Source organism: Ailuropoda melanoleuca, chromosome 1 (genome assembly GCF_002007445.2).
Source record: "Ailuropoda melanoleuca isolate Jingjing chromosome 1, ASM200744v2, whole genome shotgun sequence".
In the NCBI taxonomy this organism is placed as follows: domain Eukaryota; kingdom Metazoa; phylum Chordata; class Mammalia; order Carnivora; family Ursidae; genus Ailuropoda; species Ailuropoda melanoleuca.
The window spans coordinates 145,857,355-145,880,127 of record NC_048218.1 but is presented as its reverse complement, the minus strand read 5'-3'; the positions used below and the strand labels follow the sequence as shown (position 1 = coordinate 145,880,127).

Sequence of the window (22,773 nt, the reverse complement as noted above, 5' to 3'; positions counted from 1 at the left end):
TGTGAGTGCCCGGGGGGGGGGNCTGGCCTGAGGCGCTGGAGTTTATAATGTATCCTCTTCTGGTGATAAGTGGCGGATAACATTTTGTCTGGGTGTGGAAGTTGAAGGCCAGGTGTGTTCAGTTTTTTTTCTCACTTGAGTGTTGACATGCGTTTTTTCATGCATGTTAATTTGAGCGGGAGTACTGAGTGCTCACGGTTTGAATGAAACACCATGAAACTTTGCGGTGAGTGGAATGTACAAAAGAGGTATAAGCAGTGACTGTGTCTTCAAGGAGTTGAGGTTTTCTGTGGGAGACCAGATTTACAGGCACACAGCAGGTGAACAAGAATCTAGGTTTGCCTTGTGCCAGTGTGGTGAAAGAAAATGCCACGGGAAACGGGGAGGAGGGGGTGGTCCCTGAGGTGGGGAGTGGTCAGAGAAGGCTCCTTGGAGAGGGGCCTGGGAGAGTCCCGGGGTGAGTGGGAACTGGAGAGTCAGGGAGGAGGGCAGCTGGGGAGCTCCCGGGGAGAGGGCCACATTCGAGGGAAGGCCAGGAGATGGGTTTGGGAGCACACAGCTTCTCCAGGTTGAAGGATTCTTGCTCCTTCAAGTGTTCATTTAAATTCAACTCTGTGCCAGGGAGTCTGCCAAGCCTTGCAGGGTGTGGGTGACAAAATTAGAAAGGTACTGGGAGTTTGGCATGTATGCTGAATAGGAAGCCATTGGGGGTTTTCAGGGTCATCCAGTGACACTGGCAGGATGGGTTTGAGATTTGGTTGGTGCAGCAGGGCCATAAGTTAGGCAGCCTTGGTAATCCTGGTGCGTGGCCCTAAAGACTTTACTAAGGTTGTGGCAGCAGGGGAAATGGAGAATAGGCAAGGTTTAGACATTTTGAAGGACTGCTTGATGGAAATGATCTTAAACAATGGATGAGAGGGTTCAGGGGATAAATTCGGCCCCTGGATAGATAGCCTGGGTCAGGGAGGTGCCAGTTATAAGAAGAGGGAAACTGAGAAGGAAACTGTTAGCTCAGGGGAGAGCAAAGGGGGTGATGTGTACTGTTTACATGTGGAAGTAGCTGAGTGCCTGTAGCGTAAGCTGTGGGAGATGGGAAGGCTGGGTAAAGGGGCTAGACAAGGAGAATAGGCCCTATGACAGTTTGTAATGATGATACATAGTGAATTGCACTTGGATTTCTTGTAATTATTCTTTGTCAACAAAACATGTGTATTTAGAATTTTTGTGAACGAAATTGGAAAAACAGGTAATTTCTTCTTGAAAACTTTTTTAAAATGAGAAAATGGTTCATATTCATTGGCAAAAATTTAAAAAGCAGAAGTATGTAAAGAAAAGTAACTTGTGATTCTGCTGTATAGATAAAATCCATATCTATATCTATATATAAATAGGTATTTTATATGCCTGTCTCTCTGTTTCTGTATCTCCGTGTATGTATATAAAGCCCTTTTTTCCTTAACAGGAGAAAAAAAATACTATTTTATCGAGTTTTTCCCTTCACCTAATATGTTAAGAATATGTTTCCTATAATTGAATGTGTTTCTACAGTGTTTTTATTGTTGCGTGCTATTCCTGCGTATGGCTGTTTTTACCATAATTTATCTAGCCACTTCCTATTATTGGATGCTTAGTTGTCTTTCTCCTTTGCTAGTCTAACAGCACTAATGAATACTCTTGAACCTGAATTTCTGCATATAGCCTGCATGTTTAATCATATTAAAACTTACAAAAAATTGTAAGGGGGAGAGAGGCTTCAGGTCACTTATAAAATCTAGTCCCAAAGAAGGATTAAATACCATTTTAAAGATGTGGGAGCTGTGTGGTCCACTCCCTTGACAGGGACCCCTCCGTTCACTGCTGCAAGGGCAGCAGGGCACCTTTGTCAGTACATTCTTACTATGATCTGTCTCTGTCCGTCAATTGAAGGAACAATCTTTAACATTTTTGTTATAATCACACGGCAGACCACCCAGCCTTGGTAATGAGCTGGTTTTGCAAACTGAAGAAAACTGTGTTTTCTGTGTTCAGATTAATACGCTCTTACATTTACAAAATTATTTCATTATCACCTCTAAAACCTGGGGCAGAAAATATCTCTATTTTTTAAAATGTAAGCTATTGATACATAAATGAAGTGCACAGATCATAAATGTACAGCTCCATTAATGTTCACAGAGTGAGCACAGACCTTTGTAACCAGCACCCCAGAAGCCATCTGATTGCCTCTTCCAGTCAGTATCCACCCCTCCTAAGGGTAACCAGTTGTCTGGTTTTCAGCTTTATAGCAATGGAATCATAACACTATATTTTCTTGTGTCTCATTTCTTTCACTCTTGTTTTGTTATTAAGTTGTTAAGATTCATCCCTGTTGTTGTGTGTGGTTGGTGTTAGTTTATTTGCATTGCTGTGTTATATTCCAGAGTGTGATTGTACCACAGTACTTCCTTTATGCATCCTACTGTTGGTTAACATTTGAGTTATTTTCCATGTTTTTGCTATTGAAGATAATGCTGCTGTGGATATTAAAATGCTAAAGGGTGTTTTTCAGTTAAAAAAATACATACATGCACACACATATGTTTCTCTACACACGTTTGTGTTAGAGACCTACTTACGGTTGAAATTGCTGTGTCTGTGGTTCTGTGCATGTTCAGTTAGAGGAGACGCTGCCAAGTAGTGTTCTAAAGTGGTTTAACAGTTTACTTTCATAACACCAGTGTATGAGAATTGCATTTGCTCCATGTTTTTGCGAATATTTGTTATTTCTTTTTAATTGTCCTGTGTATGGGTTCGAGGTGTGGCATTGTAATTTTGTTTTGCACTTTCACTGGAATTTTTTTTTAGGGGACAGCAGCTTGACAATGATTCTAAAGGTTACTTGGGGGAAAAAATCAAAGACTGATCATGGTCCAGGAAACTCCCAAGAGGGAAGTAGTACAATGATTTTAAACTTTCCTTCATTTGACAGATACTTACTGAAAGCATTTCACTCTCTGCCTGCCACCAGTCCAGGACCTTGAGGATGCTGCAGTGAGAACCACAGGAAAGAATCCCATCCTGACAGAGCTTTCTGTCTAGTTGTAGCAATTAAGATGCATGCAGTCTTGCAAGAGTACACAGGTCAGTTGGCAAGGATTCCTGCTGCAGGGAGGGCAAGAACTGCCAGAGCACCCTGGCATCCCTCCGTGGAATTTGGGGGCAGCCCCAGAGGAGAGCCTCTACCTTAGGAAGCCATTCGTTGCCAGCTGATCACAACTGGTGTTGAAGGTGGACTTACTTGCCAAGCTGTTTCCTGATGATCCTGTGATAATTAGCGTGTGATGCACATGGCATCCTAAAGAGAGGGGAAGGGAGAATGATTTCATTTGTGCTCCTGGGACAACCAAGAGATTGTGGGAAAAACTAAAGTTGGAGGATCCTTACCTCAAACCACATAAAAAAATAAAGTTCCAATGTATTGAAACTTAAAAGATAAACCTACTTAAAAAAGCTAAGAGAGAAAATGTGGGTGAATATTAGTCTTGAAATGAGGAAGGCCTAGCTTCTAGACTTAGAAGTAAGTAATGGAATAAATTGCAAAGGAGGGAAAAAAAATCTACAGACTCCATTATCTACAAGTATCAAACTGGATAAATATTTGCAACCAATCCAACAAAGGGGGAAGAGGACATGTTCACACACTGCTGGTGGGAGTGTAAATTGGTACAATCTTTTCTGGAGAGCAGTATGATAATAGGTATCAAGAGCCTTCAAGTTCCTCTCTTTTGACTCAACAATTTCTCTTCCAGGAGTCTAGCCATTGAAGATTGCCAGGAATTTGGACAGTTGTTGTATACAAGGCTGGTTACCGTAGGTTTATTTAAAAATATCCCAAACTGGAAAATAACCTAAATGTTGACTGGTGGGAGAAGAGTTAAATTGTGTTTTTAACTAAATTAATTACTCACTGCTGTAAGCAAACATAGGTATGATTCTCAGTCATAGGATTGCTGTAATTAGCAGCGACATCTCCTTTGTACTTCCTGTCTTGTTTTGCCTCAGGAAAATCAAAATATAATTCGTCTACGTTTCCAAAAAGCCAATTCAATGCTAGGTGAAGAATACTGGGATTCTTGGACCATTTTTGAGCTTTTCTTTTGTACCTGCTAGAAATTGTTAAGAATGGATCGTACAGAACGTTTATAAAGTGCTTATTGTGTGTAGCACGTTGTGCTACGTATGTTACATGCTTATTCATTTATTTCTAGCCTCGACCTTAAGCAGCAGGTAATGTTGTCATCCCCATTTTACAGAGGAAGAGCCGGAGGCCGGGGCTTTACTTACATGAGGTCATACAGGTGGTGAGAGGCAGAAGCAGAGCTCAGCACAGCCCAGGCCTGAGGGACTCCAGAGCTTGGTTCTGAGTAGCTAAGCAAGAGTTTGTCCTGCCTTGGAATTAAAATGTAGAAGTAACAGGTGACTTCTGGAAACAATTGTAATGGCACTTGACTCTGCGGCTGCAGAGGGAGCAGAGGTGCTATCGCTGCAGTTCCCTTCCCTGTGTGCCCCACACCCGCTGGCCTCCGGTGTGGTCGCTATCATCCGTCTCATCTTGTTCTTCACGTAGCTCATGGAATTCACCTCCCCACCCCAACTCACTGTTCTGTCCCCAGGATCAACAGGTCCTCTCCTGCGCCATCAGGATACCGTATGATCCCATGTTGTTTCTCAGCATCTGCCATGGGCCCTGGGACTCCGCGGGACAGGAATGAGCAGCTTCCCGCTTACGGGCGCTGGGATCTATCACTGAGGGCAAGAGGAATTCTGTAAAAAAACATCAAGTGCACCTAATTCTCATTGACCATTTCCGCTCTAGAATGGAGAGGACACTAACCAGAGCAGCCTTTCATATCTTCTTGTGGGAAAGAAGCCGTACAGTTAGTAGTTCGCTTTCCAGCTTACCCTGTTTCTCCTCCTTTCTTGAATTATTGATGCCCTTGAAACAGGAATGGGGGTAAAATAATTAGGTTGTTTCCATTCATGATTTTATAATTCTTTTTTTTTTTTTTAAGCTGTATGTCCTTGCTAAAAACAAAATGTAATTTGTCTTTCCAAACTTCTGTAAACTAGGGTTTCTCAGTGTCAGTACTGTTGACATTGGGGGCTGGCTCACTCTGTTGAGGGGGTCGTCCTGACCTCTCCCAACTAGATGCTAGTAGCATCCCTCTCCCTCAGTTTATGACAGTCAGATTTGTCATCAGACATTGTCAGATGTCCTCTGTGGGGAAAAATAAAACAAATGGAGGAAGTGCAGAGCTAGAGAAACCTCGCCTCCCCTTCCCCCATCTCCAAAAGGCAGGTAACATATAGAGAAGCCTGGGCCTCCTAGATTATACTTGGCTGTTAGCGGACGTTGGTGTTTATAAGCTGGCCAGTCAGGCCAAGCTGCCTGCAGTTGAGAACCACTCATATAAACATAAAACTTGGCAGACTTAACATGTTTTTGTTTTTTTTATGAGGTGTTGGGAAATAACTGTGCTTGAGAAGAGTGTATTATCATATATGATGTTATATCCTTTGAATATTTTCAGCTTTTTCACATATTGATCTCATGATTATATACTTCTGAGGGTAAAATATCTTTTCTCTTTTTTTTTCTAAACAGTATGCAAGCATTGAAAAAAATGGTGAGTTTTTCATGTCTCCCAATGACTTCGTCACTCGATATTTGAACATTTTTGGAGAAAGCCAGCCTAATCCAAAGACTGTGGAGCTTTTAAGTGGTGTAGTGGATCAGACCAAAGATGGGTATGTTTGTTTTTAATTATCTCATTTAATTTTTTTGTTTGAAATAGCTTTCTCTTACTTTAAAGGTCAGGAAGTCACTGAATACTTTCCCATCTCTCAAGAGCATTTTCTCTACCTATTACAATTAATTCATTATTTTGGGAATAATACCTTTAACATTTCCTTCTTACCACAGTTGGGGTTTTATGTGTTTGTGTGTGTTTTTTTAAGGTTTTATTTATTTAGAGAGAAAAAGAGCACGCTTGAGTAGGGGGAAAGGGTAGAGGGAGAGAGAGAATTTCAAGCAGACTCTCTGCTGAGTGCAGGGGCTCAGTCTCACAGCCCTGAGATCATGACCTGGGCCAAACTCAGGAGTTGGACACTTAACTGAGTCACCCAGTGCCCCCTGTGTGCATTTTTTGACAGTAAAGAACTGCTTATAGTTGCAGAGACTTACTGTAGTTGATGAGTGGTGTGAGATCTGCAAGAGTGTTTGTACATATATTGGTATTTTTCAAGGGAACTGTAAAAATTGTGAGTAAATGTAAAATATAGCTCTACAAACATAGCTTTTCTATGATCTTTTCCTCTGTTCAAATAACTTTGGAAATCTTCCATATGATTAAATAGTATGAATCTAACAGAATAATATGATGATGATTCCAAATCACTAAGAAAGGCATTCTACCCAAGCTGGAAGAGACAGATACTTTGCAAAATGCCTTTGGATTTTCCCCCCTACTGGTGTTGTCACATTTTTAAAAAATGAGCTTTTCCTAAGCGGTTTAAGACTGCAGTTGGCTTTTACCATTAAGTTTGAAATTTTGGGCCCCAAACTCTTGCTAATACAAATACCAGTCTCCTAATAGCCAAGTACAATGTCCAAGTACTGGCCTTCTCTACATTAACTGTGGTAGACCCAGCCTCCTACCCTTGCTACATGTCAGCACCCCATTCCATAGATTGCAGTTATGCTGTTCCAGAGTGGTGTGCTCTACTCTGGGCCTTCTCTGCTTGTCACCTGTCAAATTTTTCCCACATGCACCAGTTGAGATACAACTATAGTAAAATTTGTTGTTGTATTGCAAATGCTTTTAGTTTTTACCAGCACTTCCCTTTTCTTATTTATGCACCTGTGGTCCCATCTCGCATGGAAGTAATCGCCTCTAAAATGAAGGTCTTGCAGATAGGAGGGAGAGGGACAAATATTGGCAGTGATACTTACGATAATATCCCAGACAGTTGCTGGATTGTGCCTTCTCTGTTTATTCCAGTAGAGGTTATTTGGGTTACTTCTATTTTCTACCTCCACCCCAGCACAGCATTCTTCGCTTGTTGGGAAGGTGTGTGTAATGTATGAGCAGGCTGTCCTTCCCTCTCTTCCCAGGGCCTCTCTGGGGTGGTGTGTGGAGAGGCTGACGTGTATTTCACACTAGCCCATTGAAGCAAAAGCTAGATAGAGCATAGATTTATTCCAGCAGACGTATGTTTTGGGTGAGTGCTCCTTGCTTTAGGCAAGTAAGATGTTCCAGGCTCAGCGTGGGTATTTCCTGCCTCTAACCTGGAAATCACTCTTTTCTTCAAGAAGTCCTGGTTCTTTTAGGTTGGGAATGGTGCTTAAAAACAGAGAGCTGGGCACTGGTTATTGTTTCTAGGTTGTTACTACTTCTCTGGCTTCTCAGTGGAAAGAGCAGAGAGATATACTTAAAAAAATCAGAAATTCATAGTGACAATTCCTGTTTAATTTTAACACAACAGGATTTTTTTCTTATATTTGATCCCTTTCTTCCAGGGAACATTTTGGTTCCTTATTAAATTAATATATTTATGGGTATTAACTTATATTATTGTAATACATTCTAATGTGCTTTTTTCCCCCATTAAAATACATGCTTTTCTTGTTTATTTTTACAGGTACTCTCCAAAAATAATAGCCTTTGATTCATTAGATACAGTAATGTAACATATGTTGTACATACATAATGTAACGTACATATTTTTTCAAAAACTTATAACAAATCTGAAATGCGGGCTCTGCTTTCCTGGTGGGGCAGATGAGTTGGCTGGGGCTGTCGGTGATCAAGCTGTTTGCCACCAACCCTGGCTGGCTCCAGAGACCATGTGGCCTTCCCACTGGTTCAGACTGCCTTTTCTCTCATAATCTTGTCATCCAATTTAACTTGACATTTTCTTTCAGATTTTGTATTATCTTAAATGTCAGTGTTTCACTGTGACAGAGAAAATCTTAGATGGTCTCAATCTGTTGACCTATGACTTTTTTTCCTTCAGTTGCAAAAACCTCAGTTTCAGAAGGGAAAATAACCACCTGTAGTCTTTTCATCTCGACACGATTATTTCGAATTTTTTCAGTGTCTCCTGTGGTTTGTTAACCTGCATCAACATTTTCCATAATCTGAATGTATTTTAATTGCAGTTGTTTTATAGTCTTTTAGACTGTGTCTACCAATTCCCGTATTTCCATATGCAGTTCATATTAACAGTGATAAATAGCTTCATCATTTTCTACGAAATTCTGTACCATGCTTTATGAAATCATGCCCTTATAGAGTTAATTCAGTTTTCCTTTTGTTTCTAGTTTTCCTTTTGTTTAATTAATTCCCTTGAAAGAACTTAGAGGCATTCCTCAATGCAAGGGTAGAAATATTTTAGGTCTCGCCATATGTATTGTTTCCAAAAGCATGGAGTAAGTTGAAGAACTTGTCCAAACTGTTTAGGCTTTCAGAGCTAGTAGCACAGGGCTGGTGTTTGCGCTGACACCTGCCTAAGACCCAAGCCTGTTCAGATGTTCACGTGCCTTTTTCTGTAAGCCTAACCCTGACATGCAGCTCCTCCATATTTACTTCACAAATAGGTGTAACCATAGTACATCTGTTCTCAGTGTAAAACTGCGAATGCCTTCATTTCCCCTTCCTTTCCTTTTCTTTGGAAGCATAGCATTTATCAAGTTCACAAGTCACAAATCATCTTCCCAAATCAACTACTGCTCCTTGAAAAAAATTACACGATGCAGCCACATGTTGGCCCCCAGAACACGTAGAGCAAACAAAGGGAAAGCACTGGTGTGGGCTCCGTTTGTCTGTCCAGGCCCTTTTTGGGTGAAATCCCATCACTTGGCTGGCCAGAGGGTTAAGTGCATAAGCTTATTAAAATTTGAAAAACTGTTTGTAGATTGCTAACTTTAGGATGTAAGTATAGTGACAGTGGTGCTGACCCAAATGTTGGGGTGAATTGGAATAGTTATTTTTAGGTAGATATTGGTCCACCAGCTGTAGTTTCTTGAGTGTATAGACCAGGGCCTGCATTTTTTAGATCTCCAGTGTCTAGTCCAGTATCTGCCTCTATTTCGCAGCAATCTGTTGACCAAACTTAGGTAAATCTACTGAGAAGTACTTATCCTCCCCCCCCCTTAAGTTATGAGAGCCCAGGTATATTGAGGAATGGAAGTTCTAGTTCAATTTGTAGGTTACTCACTGTAGTAGACGAATAATGTCTACCTGAAGATAACCGAAACATAATCCCTAGAATTTGGAAATGCAACCTTATTAGGAAAAAGTATCTTTGTGGATGTGATTAAATCAAGGATCTCAAAATGAAGAGATTACCCTGGCTTATCCATGCCTTAAATGCTGTAAGTGTCCTTATGAGAAGTAGAGAAAGATGTGACGCAGACACTGGGGCTACCAGAGGCAGGAAGAGACGAGGAAGGCCCCTCCCCTAAAGAATCTCCCTTTGGAGGGAGTGTGACCCTGCTGCCACCTTGGTTCTGGACTTGTGGCCCCTAGGACTGTGATGGAACGAATTTCTGTAGTGTTCAGCAGCCTACTTTGTGGTAGTCTGTTAAGCACTCTGGAAATGCATACCCTCACATACCTGTTTTTCTCTGTGGTTTAGAAAGCGTGTAGTCGCAACCGGCCCGACTGTGAGTAGGCTTTTTTCCGCTAACTTTTGGCTAGATCCCGACATTTTCCAGGAGGAGACCCCTGCCGCAGCCTGTCTCTTTGAGGGCACAGCCCCTTCCCGAAGGCTTCACTGTGTGGGGTTGGGCTGAACTCTAGGCATGGAAGTTAAACACCTGTGCACTGCATGAACTTAGCGCGTGGGGATTCTGTTTTTCTGGAGCACTCTTGATTCTGATTCCGATTCAGTTTCACTGGGGAGTGACTTGGTCAGACTTCATTCTGTGAGCTTCTCGTTCATTCTCTGAAATGCAGAGGTGGGTGTGCCAGGAGCATGGGAAGTGCAGGACACAAGGATGGGAGAGGCCAGCCATGGCCAGACTGTGCAGGAACTTGTACTTCGTGTTAAGGACCGGGGCGCTTTATTCTGAGAGCAATGGAAAGCCATCAAAGGACAATTTGAGGCCAGGGGTTGGCACAGATTGCCTACGTTACAGCCTCCTCAGAGTCTTTGATTTCACCTCTCCCCACCCTTCTTCTAATTGCCTGTTGTGTTTAGATTTCCCCAAATTGCACTGTTTTAATAGATTTAATAATGGGTTTAATCAATTTGTGAAGTTCCTTGAGAGAGATGAGAAGAAACTTTGAACGCCCAGTCCTGTGAACTTTCTGTTTGGTGGGGCTCATGGGTAAAGAGAGCTTGTTGCAGCATTCTCACTACAGAATGTCCTTGAAGGAGCGGTAAAAATCACTGATTTTTATTAAATCTCACCCTTGAGTACACATACCTTGAGGGAGATGGAGGGTCACCTTCTAGGGGTCAGACCCTCTTACCTTAGCTAAACAGTATGAATTCTCTGCTTGATGTTGGGTTTATTTGTGTGATTTTTTTATGTGTGTTTTAGATTTGGCATCATTATGTTTTTGTTTAAAATGGGAATGAAGCTTTCTTTGTATATCATCCAAGGGTAGTTTTTATGCATTATTCACACAGCTTTCACCAAGAGCAAGTAAAAATGAATTTTGTGTATGTCCTTCTGAGCTTTGCAAACATGTTTCTGTTTGTTGTTTATTATTAAGGGATGTCTCTCTAGAGAGAGCTGGGCTCAAAAGCTGTTTTCCCTAGTACTTGAACTTTTTACGAAGGCTAAGCGGGGCCTGAATAAGCTGGAGGTTTTGAGTCCTGGCCTTTTGGGCTTAGGATGCTCACTGCCTGGTACAGCCTGATGCCTGTCTGGGTTGGGTGGGCACTGGCTGGCTCTGGCGCCCCATCAGTTTGCTGAGATCATGTATGACTTTAACACATACACATTCTCCATCTCAGGTATAGAAGTTCTTGGCGCTCCACACAAGAACAGAAGTTGGCTCTTCTTTTGAAAAAAGGAATACCAGAAATTCTGGTTTCTTAATGAGCTGACATGTCCATTTTACCATCACAGCCCCCATTTTATTGTATTAAAATGATAGCTGTATAATAAACACATAATTCCTTTCTCTTCAGAGGACAGAGAATCAGTCCTGGGCCTGTTCTCGTTTTTGAGACATGAGGAATAAGGGTGTCAAAGAAAGAAACAATAAAAAAGAAATCTAGGGTCTTAAAATATGTGGCTGTATAAATTGAGTGTGTTCCCTGCCTTTCCCATGTTCACTCTTAATCTGAGGGGAAAAAAAAAAGTATGGCCTTTAAATACTTCACAAGGTGAAGGAGAATATAATAATGTTGTTGATGATAAAATCATTTTTATATACCTGTTTTCACTTTGTGAGGCTGTTGCGATGAGATCCAGGCCTTGGCCACATGCTGGGAGTTAATGAGGTTTACAATTGGCAATGCTTAAAGAGTATTAGGGTAATGTATTTAAATATCAGCAGTTCACAGTCTGAAATGCTCATCATCTGTCAAATATAACCCGGAATCAATAAGAGGAGGTCTTTCAGTTTGCTAATGAGGAGCGTTTTCTACATACTAGAGTGGACACAGATTTCAGATAAACACCTGAAATTCATAAACTATAGAATTAAGCAAAGGCATCTCTTCCATTAAAAAAACTTGGTAATAATCAACAGCAGTCACCTGAGATGCTTAAATTTTCTTCTTAGTCATCAGACTCCCAAATTAATCTACCAAAACAAAAAGCCTCATTAGCAGCTCTCATTGAATCAATGTTATTTTTTCTTTCTCTCAAGGTGTCTGATTAACCCCCTTTCTTTTTGCATTTCTCACTTTGTGTTAATATTTGATGTCTGAAATCATAGGGGGGTGCGTGCAATGTGGTGGCTAGACACTGTCTGCAAGGAGCAAATTAAAAAGAATTCTTAAAAAGGTTTGTATTATGTCGCTGGTATATTAGAAAACCTTTAGGAATGTCAGGTGCCTGGGTTTATTTTTCTTTTTAATTCGGGAAAGGGTTGATTAATGACTGGGTGTTGATTTCACCTCTCATTCATATGTAGGGACAGCCCTCCTCCTCTTCCCCCTTCTTCTGCTACATACGAAATGCAGGCCCTCTTTTGGAGAGTGTTGCTGTCAAGGGAAGGTGAGAAATGGGGCCAGGGCTGGAGGCGGAGGGGAGGTGAAAGGAGGGTTGTGGATAGATGACAGCATAATGTAAGCTGACGGGAATGACTGGAGAGAGCGGAGCTCTGACATGTAGGAGAGAAAAGGAAGAAATTCTAGTGCATTGTCTGAGAAGGAGGTAGGTTCTTGTGAGAACTGGGTGAGTTCATCTAGAACTGCTGTTCTCAAAGTGTGGTCCCTGGGCCCCTGGGAGTCTCTGAAAACCTTTTCAAGGAATCCATGAGGTCAGAACTGTTTACCTAATAATACTGAGATTCACATCGGCCTTTTTCACTGTGTTGTCTTTGAGCAGATGGCTCTAAAAGCAGTGGGGGGGGGGTCAAATGTGTGGTGCCTTAGTTGCAGTTAAGAAGTGCCACCAAGCCAAACGAGACGAGTGAGCAGTCATGCTCTTCATCACCCCATGTTCACAGTGACAGTAGTGATGAGGATGTCAGGTCCACTTCAGGGTGTCCTTGAGGAAGCGGTAAAAATCACTGATTTTTATTACATCTCACCCTTGAGTACACATAATTTGAAAATTCTGGGTGACTAAATGGGAAATTGGCATAAAGAATTGCTGCTGGTTATTGTCATGTGGTTGGTTGTCTGAGGAAAAGCACTTGAGCAGCTGATTTGAGTTGCTGGCTGAGCTAGTCATTTTTTTCATAGAACACTTTTTATTTGAGAGAATTAAAATTTTCATGTGACAGCTTCCCAGTACTTAGACTTTTCTGAGGTAATTAGTGGCGATATTAATGATTGTGAGTTTATAATATAGTGTAATGAAGTGTGCCAGCATTTGGAAGATCAGCATAACTTAGGGAAAGGTGTTTTCCCGTTGTCTATTACAGGGTGTTTCCAAATCATGGCTGGGTAAGAGACCTAGTCACAGTGCAAGACGGACCCATGGATTTTAATGTAGTTTCAGAGTCCACATTGTAACTAATCTCCGAGGAAGGATCACTTGATAGGACTTGGTGTTGTACCATGGAGTAGCCACAGTTATCCTTCCTTTCCTTACTATGAATCTGCATGAGGCTGAAACCCTTCATATCCCTCCCAAGAAAACAATGTATTATAGCAGATTGAATGCAGCTGTCTTCCATTATGTCAGACATTTAAGAGATTTGCAAAGACATAAAATGCTTTTTTTCTCACTACATTTTCTGTTTTAGGAAATAGTTATTTTTCATACAGATACGCTATTTATATTGCCATGTAATAGGTTTATTCACTTGTAAATGAATTAATACTTCAAATTTTATCTGTTTTAATTTCCAGTACAGTTATTATACATATAACCCATGTAAATAAAAGCTCTTTGGCATCCTCAATATTTCATAAGAATGTAAAGGGGTCCTAAGACCCCAAAACCTTAAGAAATGCTGAGCTCGAAGAATGGAAGGACAGGCAGAGTATAGGGCAGAGATGTTGTGTAAATGTGGTGGTGGGATTTGGGGGAAGTTGTCTTCTGGTTTCCTTATTTCTCCTCTGGGAAGTAGATGAGAGGGAGGATGAGGGTTGGGGTACTGACCGTTCGAGGAGAGAGGAGCATATACTACGTAGTTACCTGGAAGTTGGAGTGTGAAAGGACCCCGGGCAGGACCCACTTGAGGGCCCACCTGAGGGTTTGTGGTCATGAACTTCAAAATGAGACCAATTAGTGTGGCTGAGTGTTTTCCAGAGTTCAGTTACTTAGTTTCTGGCACGGAATAGGAAGGGACAAACATAAGCAGGGTTAAGGGCTTGACCATTGAATCATCCAGAGTAGGAGAGGTGCCAGGGAAGTGAGGGGTATCCAGGGGAGTGATTATAATGATTGCCTGTAGATTGAATCTGGGTAAGGGGCAAAGAGAGGACATTGGCATAGGAAGCAATGAGAGGGTGGTATAGGCTTATTGAATTGTATGTTTGAGTGTGGTTGAAGATTGTTTAAGTTAGGTTATAAGAGGGAGGAAGGAGGTAGTGGCCCAAAAGTGAGATGCATGACGTTGAGAATAAGGAAGTATTGCTGTTATTGGTAATGGCAGACGTCTGGAGTCTGACCGTGGGTGTGAGTGTCTGAGAAAGGGCAGAAAAAGGATCACTGGAAGAGAGGAGGCACTCAAGTGTTTGGGAGGTCAAGGTCTTTTGTGTGTGTTTAAGATTTTATTTATTTACTTGAGAGAGAGCGGGCATGCACGTGTGAATGGGGGATGGGCAGAAGGAGAGGGAGAGGATCCCAAGCAGAGTCTGTGCTGTGTGGAGCCCGATGCAGGGCTCAGTTTCATGACCCTGAGATCATGACCTGAGCTGAAACCAAGAGTTGGATGCTCAACCAGCTGAGCCACCCAGGCGCCCCAGGTCTAGGTGTTTGAAGGCTCAGTGTTGAAGTGTTAGTACATGGAGCTAAAATATTGGGGGTGTGAATCGGGGGTCATCAGGTGATAGAAACCAGGAAGGTTGCCATGTGGTGTAGTCAGGTGGTATGAGTATTTAAAAGGGAATGGGGTAAGGAAGGAAGGGTTGGGGAATGGTCTGGAAGAGGTGATGAGGAGGAAGGCATATGCCTGCCCTGTTTATAAGCCTGGTCTACCTAGGATGGTAGAAGAAAGCCCATCTGTACTTAAGAGGGGGCTACAGAAGAAGCATTGCCCTCAAGCAAGAGCCAGGTATTGGTTAGAACAATAAGGCAAATGGCTATTTAGAGGATTTCTCTGAAAGGGATCCCTTTAGAGAGGGGATTGGGCAAGATTTTGCTCATTATGTCTTGTAGAAGGCGCAGTGGAAGGGTTTTTGGGAGATGGCTCAGAATAGGGGAAGTACAGAGCGCTGGGGATTAGATGTGGGTGATGGGCGGGGGTGGGGGGAATGGGAAATCTGGGGCTGCCAGTGAAGGTTACACGCACAGGACGAAGGGCATAATGAGATTAGTCCTGGTGCACTCCAGATCATGCATCCTGGGAGACCAGGATCTTGTAGAGTGGCAAGAATGCCTGGAGAGGAGCGATTTTATTACCTGGAAAACTTTCAGAGCAAAAATATTCTGTGGGATTGGAGCTGTGCTGGTAGTTCCTCTTAGATGGTCCCAGGTCTGGTGCTAACAGTTTCCATCCATTTTCTTTTTCTTTTTTTTTTTTGTAAAGATTTTTATTTATTTATTCATTCAACAGAGATAGAGACAGCCAGTGAGAGAGAGAACACAAGCAGGGGGAGTGGGAGAGGAAGAAGCAGGCTCATAGTGGAAGAGCCTGATGTGGGGCTCGATCCCTCAACGCCTGGATCATGCCCTGAGCCAAAGGCAGACGCTTAACCGCTGTGCCACCCAGGCGCCCCCCATCCATTTTCTTATTTAATCATCATCAGAAATTTTTAAAACAGGTGCTTTCACTCCCTACTTAGAAAGGGAGGTACAGAATCAGAATTTAAATAGTTTGCCCAAAGTAGCATAGTGAGTTGCTGGAACTGCCATTTGGACCCCGTTCTTTTAGGCTTGGACTCAATCTGTTCTTCCATGGGACTTTCTACACATAAAGGAGAATATTGAAAATGGAGCTTTGCATGGGAACTCTGCCTATGTCCTTGCTTACAAGGTCTGATGCCCTTTGCAAGATACTTAGCCCCCAAGACTCATTCTTTGGCCAACATAAGGTGGACCTAAAACCTCTGTGAGCGCTCTGCCAACTATCATCCACACTCACAGACTTAGGAAAAATTGTCCTCACATTCCTCTCATCCATTTTTTCTAAGCCAGGGATAGTTTTTGGATCATTCTCCCCCTTTCACTATTCTTAGACTCAACCTTGAGGTCCTGTTGCATACATATTCTCAGAATTCTTATTTTTCTTTACTGGGCCAACTGAAAATACCAACCCCTTCTTCCACATTCTTCCCAGCACGTGGAGGTGATCAGAAAATGAAAGAGCAAAACACGTTCTCTCGCACTTGCCTTTTTTGTTTGTCTAGTCTTCCGTTATTCTGTACCAGAGGTGTTTAAAACACATCTAAAATGTTAAAGGCAAATCAAGAATAAGCTCTATTTCCTGGCTGCTCAAAGATCTGTTTCTCTCCCAATTACTGTGTCATAGGCACGGGGTGTGGCAGTTGCTGGAATTAAAACAGTCTTGTAGTAAAGTTGTGAGGGCTTCCTGAAGTGAATCATGAGATTTGGTGCCTGTTAACTTTCCCATTGATGGTGGCAAATCGTCCGTGTGTCACTTCCTGGTCAAGAGAGTGAGAGTCTCACTTTCACGAAGGTTTCTGAGGGTAAGGTTTGCGTTACAATCTGGTGGAAAGGTTCTGGAATTTTCAGTCTAGAGGAGTAAGCGATGAAAGAAGATGACTGTTGAACTTGCTCAGAAATTATATAAAGTAACTTAGTCTCTGTAATAAAGGGTATATGGTACGGTAAAGTGGCCAGGTGTTACAGACCAGAGAGAGCCTAATACTTGAAAAATCTAGGTTAATTTCAGATTTATTCATTTAACAAATATTTATTGACATTAGCTATGTGCCAGGCACTGTTCTAAATAAAACGATAAACAATGTGCTCCTATACAGCAAATAGTGTAAACCAATAGACGTGTACGATACAGAGGCAGGTGGCTGTATCAACTAAAGCACGGAGGGAGGTGGTGAGTGACTGTGTGCTCTGGGGTGCCGTGGTGGACAGGGTGGTCAGGGAAGACCTCTGCAAAATGACATTTGGGCAGAGATCGCAGTAAGAGCGAGTCAGGAAAGAATCAATGACTTGGGCTTCCCAGGTAAATGGGATAACAGAAGCAGGTGAGATAGGAAAGCGCTTGATGTGTTTGAGAGGTAGCAAGGAGACTGAGACTGGCAAGGAGCAGGAAAGTGAAAGAAACCAAAAAGGTATCTGGGGGCCAGATTGTGTATCTCTTGGACAGTTTGATTCCAAGTGTAGGAGAGGTCATTGGAGAGCTTTGAGCATGAGACTGACATGATGTGAATTAAATTTTGACAGGCTCTCCCTAGCTGATTTGTAGAGAATAGAATGAAGTGGGCAAGAGTGGAAGAAGGCAGAAGATGGCAGGATTAGAGTGCTCATTGTAGAGACGGTGATCAGTGGTTGAATTTTGGGTTTTCTTGCTAGATTGGCTCTGAGATGGGAAAGGGCAAGTTAAGCAACTGAGGGAGTCCTGTGGGAGGGGTAGGTTTGGAAGCAAAAGCAAGACTTCTGTAGAACATGTTAATATCGACGTGCCCATTCCACGTGCTACTGGAGAGCTCGGCTGTTAGATGTTTGCGTCTGGATTTCAAGGGGGAGGTCAGCTTACAAGTAGACAGCCAGATGCCTTGATCTCAGCCAGTTTTCGGCATAAGGAGCCGGTGTTGTGATAACATCAGAGGGTTCAGTGAGTTAGGGGTTATGTTTTGTGGGAATCTGGGCCTTTATTATATTGAGTATTATGAACTCAAAGAATGCTTTTTAAGTTACTATTTGGCATGTTTTAATCAATTGTTTTTATCTCATTCTGGCTGGGGGGGGCATTTATATTTTCTCCTCAGTGATCCAGTAGTTATTTGATAGCTTCCTTGTTCTCTGGCCCAACAGGACGGTGTTTTGCGTATTTCCCGCTGCAGATGTAGAATCACCCACTCTTCGTGGAGTCTTGATTCTTTTTAAAGGGCAGTTGTATTTAGAGACCACAATCTAGGTACCAGGTGTGCTTCTTTTGGGTTCCCGTTGTTTTGAGGTCTTTCCAGCGGCTAATGGGGGAAAAGTTTTCAGTTCATATGGGATTTCTGACTCAAAGTTGAACAATTGACAAGATTAAATTCTAAGTAGTTTTATTTCTTTGCTTTTTCTATCATCTCTTTACTCTTTCATTCAAAAATCTTGGTTACCAGCAGCATTCATGTAATTACATATTTGAGTATGTAGGTTATATTCAAAACAATAACACCAGTATTGCTGCTAACATATACTGAATGAAGTTTAAGATTTCTTTTTTTTTTTTAAAGATTTTATTTATTTATTTGACAGAGATAGAGACAGCCAGCGAGAGAGGGAACACAAGCAGGGGGAGTGGGAGAGGGAGAAGCAGGCTCATAGCGGAGGAGCCTGATGTGGGGCTCGATCCCATAACGCCAGGATCACGCCCTGAGCCAAAGGCAGACGCTTAACAACTGAGCCACCCAGGTGCCCCTGAAGTTTAAAATTTTTCAGCACTTTTTGTGCTTCGAATGTATCCTAGTAAATACTTAATAGTGAAAAGACTGTGTTCTAAAGTTATTTGAAATAATTCATTTCTCTGTGTGGTTTTGCCACCAACTTGATATATGGTTAGGTTCATTCGTTTCAGTTTGTTTTCAATTTTTAGGGATTGCTTTTTTCTTTTAGATTTAATTTAATTCTTGAATATGTAAAACATATGTTGCCCAAGTCAAAGCTATATTAATAGAAGCAAGGTATACTCAGAAATGTGACTTAACATGTCTACCTCCTTCACCCTGTCTCCTCTCTCCCCATGGGAGAGGTCACTCTTCTTTCATTTAGCTCTTGGTTTCTTTTTCCACACGGTGTTTCTCCCCCAAGTATAAGTAAAGTGGTGTTCATTTTTCTGTCCCCATCCATACCCAAGAGGCAGCTAGGTAAACTGTCTATACTATACTATACTACACACACACACACACACACACACACACACACATCCCTATGAGAGACAATATATAGTGTGTGCCTATGTGCATGTGTGTGGGTCAGGGCTCTCCAGAGAAACACAGCCAATAGGAGATTATATATATATATATTGGGGTGGGGAGAGGGAGCAGAGAGGGAGAGATTTGTTATAAGGAATTGGGTCATGTGATTCTGAAGTTGAGAAAGGAAGCTGCAGACCCAGGAAGGTCAGTGGTGTAGTTTACTCTGGAGCCAAAGGCCTGAGAACCAGGGGAGCCAATGGTGTGAGTCCCAGTTTGAGGGCAAGAGAATATGGACATCCCAGCACAGTCAGGTAGGCACAGAGCAAATTCTTCCTTCCTCCACCTTTTGTTCTATTTAGGCCCTCAACAGGTTGGATCATGCCCACCCACATTGGGGAGGGTTTTGCTCATTTCACCCATTTAAATGCTGATCTCATCCAGAAACACCCTCACAGACACCCCGAGAAATAGTGTTTAATCTGGACGTGTTTAATAATGTTTAACCCCAGATCCCAATCAAACTGACACATTAAATTAACCATCACAGCATATGTGTAATATTAGCCCCTAGGACATACACACACTTGCTTTTGTGACTTAGCCATATATCCTAAAGATCACTCTAAATATATAAAGAATTCGCCCTCATTCCTTTTTATGGCTACTTAGGAAAAGAATATGCATTTTTAAATATTTCCCCAGTTTATTCTTTTTTTTTTAAATTTTTTTTTTATTACATTATGTTAGTCACCATACAGTACATCCCTGGTTTCTGATGCAAGTTTCCCTAGTTTATTCTAATACCTGTTAAAGTTTGTGGGCCATTGCTTTTTAAGGAGGCTTACATTATTTGGGTCATAAGGAAATTTTTCCAGACCATCTGTTAGGGTTCTTGTCAAAGAGAACTGGACGCACTGTAAGGAAGTAGATGAACTGTGGTTACACTCAGGGTATCCTTTTACTTCTTTCTATCTACTTCACACTTTCCTGCATCGAACACTTCCAAGTGTTTGCCTCCCTCGTCCACCCCTACAGGAAAAGAGCTTTGACGTTACAGATCTCAGTGTTATTCCTCTGGTCACTGCTTCACTCAGACAGAAAGGATTGTTCGAATGGGAAAGACATTGTATAGTGGAAGGAACATAGGTAGTGGTTGAAAAAAGCCACGTTTACATCTTACTAAGTTTCTTAAAAGCTCTGGAACCTTAGCTTAGACAAGTGACCTAAACTTTTCAAGGCAGTTTTCTCATCTGATTAAATGGGATTCTTCCTTGCTCTATGCACACTTCTCTGTTGTCACCCAGGGAAATACCATCTATGGTGGTGTAGTCAGCTTTCCCTTCTCACTGTTCTCATAGGTATGTTCCAGCATTCCTTCCCCCTCTTCTGCGTATCACCTGCTACTCCTCCACCCCCATTGCTGCCATCTTTCCTGGCGACACACATACCTTCCAGTATTTTTACCAAATGAAGAAAATCTTCTCGTGATTCTACTTTCTCCTTCAGCTTCTGCCTCGCTTCTGTTCTTTCTGGAAAGCTCATCAGGAGCGTTCTGTTCTGGCCCTCTACAGTTCGCCCCTGCCTATTCATGCTTGAATGCACTCCCCCTTGGATTTTCTTCCAGTGTTCTGCTCTTGTTAAGCTCCTGAGAAGGGAACACTCTTCCTCCTGTGTGTGTCTCCTTTACTGCTCACACAGAACACTTCACTCTAACTCTGCTGGACACCAAATGTGTGGGGTTTTTCCCACACCAAGCACTTCTGTGGCACCAGCTGTGTGTCTTTAACTCCGTTCTGATGGTCTCTGCCTGGAGGTAGCATCGGATCCCCGGGGCCGGGGGCTCAGCCCCACAAGACCGCCTCCCTCTGCCTTCAGTTCAGATGCTGTCATAAGACCGGCTTGTTCCTGTGCTTCTGAGTGACAATTCGGAGGTTCTCATGACCCCGTCCTTGAGTTTGGTTAATTAGCTAGAGTGGCTCACAGAACTCGGAAAACAGTTTCCTTACTCTTTACCAGGTTTTTGTAAAAGGATGTGATAAAGGCTACAGATGACCATCCAAGTGGAAGAGATGCAATGGTATGGAGCTTCCGTGCCCTCTCCCAGAACTGCCACATGCTTACCAACCGGGAGGCTCCCTGAACCCTTCTGGGAATTTTATGGAGGCTTCACCATGTAGGCATGATCAGTCATAGGTCCATTTTAGCCTCTCTGCCCTCCCTGGAGAATGGGGGATGGGCTGAAAATTCCAAGCTTCTAATGATGGTGTGGTCTTATTGGTGACGAGCTCCTATTCAGGAGCCCACCCAGAGTCACCTTATTAGAACAAAGCCACAGAGAGGAGTTAAGATGGCGGAGGAGTAGGGGACCCCTTTTTCAGCTGGTCCCCTGAGTTGAGCTGGATAGGTACCAGACCAGCAGGAACATCCACGGAATCAGCCTGAGACGCAGGAAGATACATCTGGATCTCTACAAATGAAAATCTCCAGCGCTGAGTATTGAGGTACGAAGCGGGGAGCCGTGAAACCATGCACAGATATCGGAAGATAAACAGAAGGGGGAGGGAGCCGCCGTGTCAGGGCCCCGGGAGGCGGTAGCCACCTGCACAGGGGAGCGGTCGGACCGCGGACCCGCACGCTTGAGACAGCAGACTGAGGACGGGAGCTCCGGGAGCGCGCGCGGGGCGGCTGGCGGGCCACCTGCACGGGGGAGCAGGCGGACTCGCGGACGGCACCGCGAGACAGCAGACTGAGAACGGGAGCTCCGGGAGCCCGCGTGGGGCGGCTGGCGGGCCACCTGCACCGGGGAGCGGGCGGACCGCGGACCCGCACTCTGGAAACGGCAGACTGAGTCCGTGAGCCGGGAGCGTGCACCACCAAGCATCTCACGGAGCTCCGGAGCTCCGGTGTGCTCACTGGATCGAGGCTGAGACCGGGAGCTCCGGGAGCGTCCGCGGGGCGGCTGGCGGCTGGAGGGCCACCTGCACGGGGGAGCAGGCGGACTCGCGGTCAGCACCCGTGAGACACCAGACTGAGACGGGGAGCTCCGGGAGCCCGCGCGGGGCGGCTGGCGGCGGGCGGGGTTGGAAACACAAAGGACAGAGACGTGCCGGCCCTGGAAGTGAGGGCTGGGACGCCGGGTGTGGGGNGGCTGGCGGGGTTGGAAACAGAAAGATCAGAGATGCGCCGGCCCTGGAAGTGAGGGCTGGGACGCCGGGTGTGGGGCGCACAGCCTGGGATGCTGCAGAGTTGAGCAGCACCAACAGAAACAGAGTTAAAGTGGCCAGAACATCAGTGGAGAACGATCCGCGATCCCTCTGTTCTGAGACAGAGGCTGAATTTCAGCCGCTGCTGCTCTCTCAGAAGAGGCATAGCAAACCGCCAGGGAAAGCCGCCAGAGAACAAAAGCCCGGAAANCAGGCTGGGATTCAGCCACTGCTGCTCTGACTCTCAGAAGAGGCATAGCAAACCACCAGGGAAAGCCGCCAGAGAACAAAAGCCCGGAAATACCGGCTCACAGGGTGCCCATCCCCATCCCCCCTCGCAAGGGACACAGAGACTCTACACAAACAGGGTTTTTTGAGTACCAGCCGGCAGGCCCCTCCCCCAGAAGGCAGGCTGAAAAATCAAGAAGCCCACAACCCGGAGCGCCTGAGTGGCGCAGTCACCAAGCACCTGTCTTCGGATTAGGGTGTGATCACAACGCTCCGTAAGGAGTCCTTCATCGGGCTTCTCCACCGGGAACCTGCTTCTTCCTCTCCCACTCCTCTGCTTGGGTTCCCTTTCTTGCTGACTGTCTCTCTNTCTTTCTTGCTGACTGTCTCTCTCAAATAAATAAATAAAATCTTTAAGGAAGAAGCCCACATCCCTAAGATCTCTATAAAACAA

General features: G+C 43.7%; 1 protein-coding gene across 6 annotated transcripts in view; it reads left to right on the top strand.

The window, feature by feature from the left end:
* The window catches only part of SLC25A13 (solute carrier family 25 member 13), a 181,606-nt gene that overhangs the window by 27,181 nt on the left and 131,652 nt on the right, over positions 1-22,773 (top strand). For 5 of the 6 annotated variants that reach the window (XR_004627725.1, XR_004627726.1, XM_011224594.3 and 2 more), the window contains exon 3: positions 5,645-5,787. Coding sequence is in view for 4 of the 6 variants with exons in the window: in XM_011224594.3 (XP_011222896.1) it covers positions 5,645-5,787 (143 nt within the window). In the remaining 2 variants the exon portion in view is untranslated. Of the gene's footprint in view, positions 1-5,644; positions 5,788-22,773 lie in introns of those variants that run through there. The other variant, XM_034667978.1, reaches the window with a different exon arrangement.